Raw genomic sequence first — 10,000 nt, 5'->3', positions numbered from 1 at the left:
CCCTATCGGCTCTGGTCAAATGTAGTGCACCCTATTCCCTATGGGCTTTGGTCAAAAGTAGTGCACTATGTAGGGAATAGGGTGCTATTTGGGATGGACCCTATACACTCATTTCACAACATGTGTCAAACTCATTCCACGGAGGGCCGAGTGTCTGCAGGTTTTCGTTCCACCCTTGTACTTGATTGATGGATTAAGGTCACTAATTAGTAAGGAACTCCCGTCACCTGGTTGTCTAGGTCTTAATTGAATGGGGAAAAAAAAAAAAAAAACAGCAGACACTCAATGAGTTTGACACCCCTGCATTACACAGACAACCCTGGCACCCGCCCGTTCCCACTACAGTCTAGGTTGATTGTGTTTCAGTCACAGCTGACCCATAAAGGAAGAACACTCTAAATTAATTTAAGATAGCCTCAGCAGTCCACCGATTGGAAATGCTAATTTCTTAACAACGCCATCCACAGATCAATAAAAGACAAAGTAATTTAGGCTGTAGGGAAATCAATTCATCGTTTACAGCACAGTTAGCATGGCAGACTTGTTTTAACTGTGGATGGCATAAAAGATGAGTGAAATATTCTTCAGATTCTTCAATGCATACTTTTATTACACAATAGTTTTGATGCAAATTAATATACTGTATATAATATAAGAAATGCCGTTTAGCTGACGCTTTCTCCAACTTACAGTCATATGGGTGGCCCTCAGTGGGAATCGAACCCACGACCCTTAGCGTTGCAAGCACCATGCTCTACCAACTGGGCCACACGGGACCAAATTGATGTTGGTCAGGCAGATGCCCTATTAAAAGTGATGCCATACTGTATAGCCAAACCATTTCCTCAAGCGTTCAATGTGTTTAATGTGATGTTTCAGGGGGCTCACACGAAGACTGGAACAAATCTCGCCCCCTAGTGGTGACATACGTCAGACCAGGAGGTCCTGCAGACAGGTGATGTGGATCATGGTGTGACAACTTATTCCCCAGGAGTACAGGGTCAGCTAGAGCACAGGATCAGCTGGAGCACAGGGTCAGCTAGAGCACAGGGTCAGCTGGAGCACAGGGTCAGCTGGAGCACAGGGTCAGCTAGAGCACAGGGTCAGCTGGAGGAGCACAGGGTCAGCTGGAGCACAGAGGAGCACAGGTTCAGCTAGAGCACAGGGTCAGCTAGAGCACAGGGTCAGCTAGAGCACAGGGTCAGCTGGAGGAGCACAGGGTCAGCTGGAGCGCAGAGGAGCACAGGTTCAGCTAGAGCACAGGGTCAGCTAGAGCACAGAGGAGCACAGGGTCAGCTAGAGCACAGGGTCAGCTGGAGGAGCACAGGGTCAGCTGGAGCACAGAGGAGCACAGGGTCAGCTAGAGCACAGGGTCAGCTAGAGCACAGAGGAGCACAGGGTCAGCTAGAGCACAGGGTCAGCTAGAGCACAGAGGAGCACAGGGTCAGCTAGAGCACAGGGTCAGCTGGAGGAGCACAGGGTCAGCTGGAGCACAGAGGAGCACAGGGTCAGCTAGAGCACAGGGTCAGCTGGAGGAGCACAGGGTCAGCTGGAGCACAGAGGAGCACAGGGTCAGCTAGAGCACAGGGTCAGCTAGAGCACAGAGGAGCACAGGGTCAGCTAGAGCACAGGGTCGGCTGGAGGAGCACAGGGTCAGCTGGAGCACAGAGGAGCACAGGGTCAGCTAGAGCACAGGGTCGGCTAGAGCACAGAGGAGCACAGGGTCAGCTAGAGCACAGGGTCAGCTGGAGGAGCACAGGGTCAGCTGGAGCACAGAGGAGCACAGGGTCAGCTAGAGCACAGGGTCAGCTAGAGCACAGAGGAGCACTGGGTCAGCTAGAGCACAGGGTCAGCTAGAGCACAGGGTCAGCTAGAGCACAGAGGAGCACAGGGTCAGCTGGAGGAGCACAGGGTCAGCTGGAGCGCAGAGGAGCACAGGGTCAGCTAGAGCACAGGGTCAGCTAGAGCACTTAGGAGCAAAGGGTCAGCTAGAGCACAGGGTCAGCTAGAGGACAGGGTCAGCTAGAGGACAGGGTCAGCTAGAGCACAGGGTCAGCTAGAGGACAGGGTCAGCTGGAGCACAGGGTCAGCTAGAGCACAGGGTCAGCTGGAGCACAGGGTCAGCTAGAGGACAGGGGTCAGCTAGAGGACAGAGGAGAACAGGGTCAGCTAGAGGACAGGGTCAGCTAGAGGACAGAGGAGCACAGGGTCAGCTGAAGCTACAGTACACCTACTAATTTCTTTATTCTTTATTTTTACTATTTTCTACATTGTAGTATAATAGTGAATACATCAAAACTATGAAATAACACATATGGAATCATGTAGGAACCAAAAAATTGTTGAGCAAATAAAAATATATTTTAGATTCTTCAAACCCGTTGCCTTTGCCTTGATGACAGCTTTGCACACTCTTGGCATTTTCTCAACTAGCTTCATGAGGAATTCTTTTCCAACAGTCTTGAAGGAGTTCCCACATATGCTGAGCACTTGTTGGCTGCTTTTCCTTCATTCTGCGGTCCAACTTATCCCAAACCATCTCAATTGGGTTGAGGTCGGACGATTGTGGAGGCCAGGTCATCTGATGCAGCACTCCATCACTCTCCTTCTTAGTAATATAGCCCTTACACAGCCTGGAGGTGTGCTGGGTCATTGTCCTGTTGAAAAACAAATGATTGTCCCACTAAGCCCAAACCAGATGGTATGGCGTATCGCTGCAGAATGCTGTGGTAGCCATGCTGGTTAAGTGTGCCTTGAATTTAAAAAAAATCACTGACAGTGTCACCATCAAAGCACCCCCACACCATCACACCTCCTCCTCCAGGCTTCATGGTGGGAACCACACATGTAGAGATCATCTGTTCACCTACTCTGCGTCTCACAAAGAAATTGGCGTTTGTAACCAAAAATCTCAAATTTGGACTCATCAGATCGAAGGACAGATTTCCACCTGTCTAATGTCAATTGCTCGTGTTTCTTGGCCCAAGCAAGTCTCTTCTTATTATTGGTGCACTTTAGTAGGTGTTTTTTTGCAGCAATTCGACCATGAAGTCTTGATTGACTCAATCTCCTATGAACAGTTGATGTTGAGATGTGTCTGTTACTTGAATTCTGTGAAGCATTTATTTGGGCTGCAATCTGAGGTGCAGTTAAATCTAATGAACTTATCGTCTGCAGCAGAGGTTACTCTGGGTCTTCCTTTCCTGTGGCGGTCCTCATGAGAGCCAGTTAAATCTAATGAACTTATCCTCTGCAGCAGAGGTAACTCTGGGTCTTCCTTTCCTGTGGCGGTCCTCATGAGAGCCAGTTAAATCTAATGAACTTATCGTCTGCAGCAGAGGTAACTCTGGGTCTTCCTTTCCTGTGGCGGTCCTCATGAGAGCCAGTTAAATCTAATGAACTTATCGTCTGCAGCAGAGGTAACTCTGGGTCTTCCTTTCATGTGGCGGTCCTCATGAGAGCCAGTTAAATCTAATGAACTTATCGTCTGCAGCAGAGGTAACTCTGGGTCTTCCTTTCCTGTGGCGGTCCTCATGAGAGCCAGTTAAATCTAATGAACTTATCGTCTGCAGCAGAGGTAACTCTGGGTCTTCCTTTCCTGTGGCGGTCCTCATGAGAGCCAGTTAAATCTAATGAACTTATCGTCTGCAGCAGAGGTAACTCTGGGTCTTCCTTTCCTGTGGCGGTCCTCATGAGAGCCAGTTAAATCTAATGAACTTATCGTCTGCAGCAGAGGTAACTCTGGGTCTTCCTTTCCTGTGGCGGTCCTCATGAGAGACAGTTTCATCATTGATGGTTTTTGTGACTGCACTTGAAGAAACTACTTAAATTCTTGAAGTTTTCCGGATTGACTGACCTCCATGTCTTAAAGTAACGATATTTAAGATTGAAGAATCTTAAATATATTTTGATTTGTTTAACACTTTTGTTGGTTCCTACATGATTCCATATGTGTTATTTCATAGTGTTGATGTCTTCACTATTATTCTACAATGTAGAAAATAGTTTAAAATATAAAGAAAAACCCTTTGTTCTAAACCTTTGACTGGTACTGTATGTTATAGTGCACTGCTATGTAGGGTGCATATGTAGTGCACTGCTATGTAGGGTGCATATGTAGTGCACTGCTATGTAGGGTGCATATGTAGTGCACTGCTATGTAGGGTGCATATGTAGTGCACTGCTATGTAGGGTGCATATGTAGTGCACTGCTATGTAGGGTGCATATGTAGTGCACTGCTATGTAGGGTGCATATGTAGTGCACTGCTATGTAGGGTACATATGTAGTGCACTGCTATGTAGGGTGCATATGTAGTGCACTACTATGTAGGGTGCATATGTAGTGCACTACTATGTAGGGTGCATATGTAGTGCACTGCTATGTAGGGTGCATATGTAGTGCACTGCTATGTAGGGTGCATATGTAGTGCACTGCTATGTAGGGTGTATATGTAGTGCACTGCTATGTAGGGTGCATATGTAGTGCACTGCTATGTAGGGTGCATATGTAGTGCACTGCTATGTAGGGTGCATATGTAGTGCACTACTATGTAGGGTGCATATGTAGTGCACTGCTATGTAGGGTGCATATGTAGTGCACTACTATGTAGGGTGCATATGTAGTGCACTGCTATGTAGGGTGCATATGTAGTGCACTACTATGTAGGGTGCATATGTAGTGCACTGCTATGTAGGGTGCATATGTAGTGCACTGCTATGTAGGGTGCATATGTAGTGCACTGCTATGTAGGGTGCATATGTAGTGCACTGCTATGTAGGGTGCATATGTAGTGCACTGCTATGTAGGGTGCATATGTAGTGCACTGCTATGTAGGGTGCATATGTAGTGCACTGCACTGTAGGGTGCATATGTAGTGCACTACTATGTAGGGTGCATATGTAGTGCACTGCTATGTAGGGTGCATATGTAGTGCACTGCTATGTAGGGTGCATATGTAGTGCACTGCTATGTAGGGTGCATATGTAGTGCACTGCTATGTAGGGTGCATATGTAGTGCACTGCTATATAGTGCACTTCTATGTAGTGCACTGCTATGTAGGGTGCATATGTAGTGCACTGCTATGTAGTGCACTGCTATGTAGGGTGCATATGTAGTGCACTGCTATGTATAGCACTGCTATGTAGTGCACTGCTATGTAGTGCACTGCTATGTAGGGTGCATATGTAGTGCACTGCTATGTAGTGCACTGCTATGTAGTGCACTGCTATGTAGTGCACTACTGTTGTCATTTGAGACAGGACCTGTGTTCCATTTTTCTGTGTGGGTTTGGCTGAGAGGGATATTGAATATGTCTCCTGAATATGTCGGCTGGTGCTAGTTACATATGAATATGTTTTCACTCTTCACACCCACATGTAAAATACGAGGGATGAGACATTTCAGCCGACGCTGAAGTGAGAGAGTGTGCGAGAGATAGAGAGCGAGGGATCGAGTAGACAGAGGAAAGGTAGAGGTAGGAGGAGAGAGAGAGGAGAGGAAGTGGTAGAAGGAGAGAGAGAGGAGGGGTTGAAGGAGGGAGAGGAGTAGGTAGGAGGAGAGAGAGAGGAGAGGAAGGGGTAGAAGGAGAGAGAGAGGAGGGGTAGAAGGAGAGAGAGAGGAGGGGTTGAAGGAGAGAGAGGGGAGGGGTAGAAGGAGAGAGAGAGAAGGGGTAGAAGGAGAGAGAGGAGGGGTAGAAGGAGAGAGAGTAGGGGTAGAAGGAGAGAGAGGAGTGGGTAGAAGGAGAGAGAGGAGGGGTAGAAGGAGAGAGAGAGGAGAGGAAGGGATAGAAGGAGAGAAAGGAGTGGGTAGAAGGAGAGAGAGATGAGAGGAAGGGGTAGAAGGAGAGAGAGAGGAGGGGTAGAAGGAGAGAGAGGAGGGGTAGAAGGAGAGAGAGTAGGGGTAGAAGGAGAGAGAGAAGTGGGTAGAAGGAGAGAGAGGAGGGGTAGAAGGAGAGATAGAGGAGAGGAAGGGATAGAAGGAGAGAAAGGAGTGGGTAGAAGTAGAGAGAGATGAGAGGAAGGGGTAGAAGGACAGAGAGAGGAGGGGTAGAAGGAGAGAGAGGGGAGGGGTAGGAGAGATAGAGGATGGGTAGAAGGAGAGAGAGGAGTGGGTAGAATGAGAGAGACAGGAGGGGTAGAAGAAGAGAGAGAGGAGAGGAAGGGGTAGAAGGAGAGAGAGAGGAGGGGTAGAAGGAGAGAGAGAGGAGAGGAATGGGTAGAAGGAGAGAGAGAGGAGGGGTAGAAGGAGAGCGAGAGGAGGGGTAGAAGGAGAGAGAGGGGAAGGGTAGAAAGAGAGAGAGAGGAGGGGTAGGAGAGAGAGAGGAGAGGAAGGAGAGAGGAGACGAGAGGAAAGGTAGGAGAGGTAGAAGGAGAAAGAGAGGAGAGGTAGGAGATAGAGGAGAGAAGAGAGGAGAGGTAGAAGGAGAAAGAGGAGAGAAGAGAGGAGATGCAGAATGAGAGAGGAGAGGAGACAGAGGGAGAGGAGAGGTAGAAGGAGAGAAAGAGAGGAGGGGACATGCAGAAGGAGAGAGGAGAGGAGACAGAAGGAGAGGAGAGGTAGAAGGAGAAAAAGAGAGGAGAGGAGATGCAGAAGGAGAGAGGAGAGGAGACAGAAGGAGAGGAGAGGTAGAAGGAGAGAAAGTAGATCAGAGGGTGCAGTCTGCCATAATGAAACTGGATTTATTCAGTGTACCACTTTGGCACAAGGAATGGAAATGCTGCTTGGGTTTTCTCTGCCATTTGTATGATAGTCCAAGAATTTAGTTACAGAACATTGTTGGAGAGGAGGTCCCTTAAATACAATGTGACAGGATGCAGAAAGTGGAAGAGAATATGCCATGCTTCTCCCTCCCTCCATCTCTCCTTCCCTCTGTCCTTTGCTCACTCTCCTTCTCCCCCCCCCCCCCATCTCTCTCTCTCTCTCTCTCTCTCTCTCTCTCTCTCTCTCTCTCGCTCAACTACGAGGCTGTTATGTAGGCTGAGACATCTTCCATCTCTGTCTTTGGTTCAGTCTATCAGGTGTGAAGGTAAGACCCAGATGCAGACGACGTCGAATTAACAATGGTTTAATAATCCAACAGGGGCAGGCAATACACAGGTCAAGGGGTCAGTAAACCAGAGGTGGGGCAACGGTACCGGACGGCAGGCAGGGTCAGGGTCAGGGTCAGGGTCAGGGTCAGGGTCAGGGTCAGAGTCAGGACAGGCAAGGGTCAAAAACCAGGAGGGCGAGAAATAGAGAGACTCATAAAAGCAGGAGCTGAGACAAAACCACTGGTCGACTTGACAAACAAGACGAACTAGCAACAGACAAACGGAGAACACAGGTATAAATACCCAGGGGATAATGGGGAAGATGGGCGACACCTGAAGGGGGGTGGAGACAATCACAAAGACAGGTGAAATAGATTAGGGTGTTACACAGTCAGCGTTCCTTTGTGTCTCCTCTGTTGTCTCCTAGGACTGTGGTCAAATGTCACAAAATCGCCTGACAGTTGTTTAAAAGTCATTTTAGATAGCTTGGGTTGGATAGAAGCCATCTTCATTTCCTCCTTTTTCCTTTTACAACAAGGAAGTTGTTATGAACTCTGAAAAGGATCTACCCTGTGCATCTGCCACCATATGTCTTGTATAACATCTCTGGTCAGGTCACATGGTCAGGAACAAAATATGGATTTACTAGTTCATCTATCCTTGTTTATTGAACCAAATAACAGTGACCCCTTCTTCGTTTCTGCCCATCTCTACCATTTCTCTTTCTCTACCTTCCTGTGTCTCCCCTCTCCATGTGTGTCTCTCTCTTCTCCCTTCCTCTCTCTCCTCTGCCTCTATCTGCCCCCCCCCCCCCCCCGTCCTACTTCAGAGAGGGTAGCCTGAAGCCGGGGGATCGTCTGATGTGTGTAGACGGGGTGCCCCTCCACAGTGCCAACCACAGGGATGCCCTCAACGTGCTCAACCAGTGTGGTCAGGAGGCCCTCCTACAGATCGAGTATGACGTCTCTATCATGGGTAAGAGAAACCGTCCAAAATATAATGTATTCTATTCTAGTCATTCTATCTCTATCAGAGTTCACACTCTCCTGGAGAAATAAATAAGTAATACCTCATTTAAATAATGTCAGCTTATTTTGTGTCATCCAGGCTGAATATTATTTGTTTATAGTTCTTCAACTTCACTGAAAGGTGAAACAAAGTGGATAGTGAGTAGTAATGTGTTGGGATCCCAGACAGTGTGTTTTATTTGCAGCTCTCAAAGGGAAGCAACTAGACTTAATAATAAATCCCAGTCACTTCACTGACTTTCTTCACCTGGAACCAGCCATAAGGAGAATACCAGACAGTACCTGCCTACCTGGGCTGCAGGACTTTGATACTTGACTGTCTATTCATTTATATTGACTCAACAGACCCCAGAGGCAAGGGAAACAGCAGCTGTTGTCTCTTTCTCCTCCAAACTTTATCCAATATTACAATTATCAACTATCACAGTATAGTGTAAAAAATGCGCTATTCAATAGCTGTATTTTCCTGGCCACAATTCTGCTGTTTTCCGTCCTTCCCCACTAATCAGGGATTCTGACCTGGGACACCAGATGAGTGGACAAAACACTCTGGTTATGAATACGGCAGGGTAGCCTAGTGGTTAGAGTGTAGAGGAGGCAGGGTAGCCTAGTGGTTAGAGTGTAGAGGAGGCAGGTAGCCTAGTGGTTAGAGTGTAGAGGAGGCAGGTAGCCTTGTGGTTAGAGTGTAGAGGCAGGTAGCCTAGTGGTTAGAGTGTAGAGGAGGCAGGGTAGCCTAGTGGTTAGAGTGTAGAGGAGGCAGGGTAGCCTAGTGGTTAGAGTGTAGAGGAGGCAGGTAGCCTAGTGGTTAGAGTGTAGAGGAGGCAGGGTAGCCTAGTGGTTAGAGTGTAGAGGAGGCAGGTAGCCTAGTGGTTAGAGTGTAGAGGAGGCAGGGTAGCCTAGTGGTTAGAGTGTAGAGGAGGCAGGGTAGCCTAGTGGTTAGAGTGTAGAGGAGGCAGGTAGCCTAGTGGTTAGAGTGTAGAGGAGGCAGGGTAGCCTAGTGGTTAGAGTGTAGAGGAGGCAGGTAGCCTAGTGGTTAGAGTGTAGAGGAGGCAGGGTAGCCTAGTGGTTAGAGTGTAGAGGAGGCAGGGTAGCCTAGTGGTTAGAGTGTAGAGGAGGCAGGGTAGCCTAGTGGTTAGAGTGTAGAGGAGGCAGGTAGCCTAGTGGTTAGAGTGTAGAGGCGGCAGGGTAGCCTAGTGGTTAGAGTGGAGGGGAGGCAGGGTAGCCTAGTGGTTAGAGTGGAGGGGCAGGCAGGGTAGCCTAGTGGTTAGAGTGTAGAGGAGGCAGGTAGCCTAGTGGTTAGAGTGGAGGGGCGGCAGGGTAGCCTAGTGGTTAGAGTGGAGGGGAGGCAGGGTAGCCTAGTGGTTAGAGTGGAGGGGCGGCAGGGTAGCCTAGTGGTTAGAGTGGAGGGGTGGCAGGGTAGCCTTGTGGTTAGAGTGGAGGGGCGGCAGGGTAGCCTAGTGGTTAGAGTGGAGGGGCGGCAGGGTAGCCTAGTGTTTAGAGTGTTGGACTAGTAACCGGAAGGTTGCAAGTTCAAATCCCCGAGCTGACAAGGTACAAATCTGTCGTTCTGCCCCTGAACAGGCAGTTAATCCACTGTTCCTAGGCCGTCATTGAAAATAACATTTTGTTCTTAACTAGTTACATAAAGGTAAAAAAATAAAATGACAGTAATTGACCAATTATGGTAAATCAGGTAAAAAATAAAATCACTTCAGTCCTCAAGGGCTGGAACTGAACTTCCCTGGACCATAATGACAGCTAATTGTCCCATGTTCCTGCTGTTAACCTCTCATTGTAATACATTTCTGGGAGGTGGACTCTGAATGCCATATCGTAGTCATCATACAGTTGCAGGAATTAAAACGTTTAAAATGTGGAACAGTTTTTTTTGTGTCTAACTATCCATAAGATATGCATTGCATGAGTATTGTGAGAATTATT

General features: G+C 48.1%; 1 protein-coding gene across 1 annotated transcript in view; it reads left to right on the top strand.

Moving 5' to 3' along the window:
• LOC139369947 (glutamate receptor interacting protein 2b) overlaps positions 1–10,000 on the top strand; it is a 278,884-nt gene that overhangs the window by 188,585 nt on the left and 80,299 nt on the right. The window contains exons 6-7 of the mRNA XM_071109230.1: positions 880–955; positions 7,861–8,006. Of these exons, the coding sequence (XP_070965331.1) occupies positions 880–955; positions 7,861–8,006 (222 nt within the window). The remainder of the gene's footprint in view (positions 1–879; positions 956–7,860; positions 8,007–10,000) is intronic.

Source organism: Oncorhynchus clarkii, chromosome 17, assembly GCF_045791955.1.
Source record: "Oncorhynchus clarkii lewisi isolate Uvic-CL-2024 chromosome 17, UVic_Ocla_1.0, whole genome shotgun sequence".
Lineage (NCBI taxonomy): Eukaryota > Metazoa > Chordata > Actinopteri > Salmoniformes > Salmonidae > Oncorhynchus > Oncorhynchus clarkii.
Note: the sequence above shows the minus strand (reverse complement) of the source record. Positions and strands in the feature narration are given on the sequence as shown.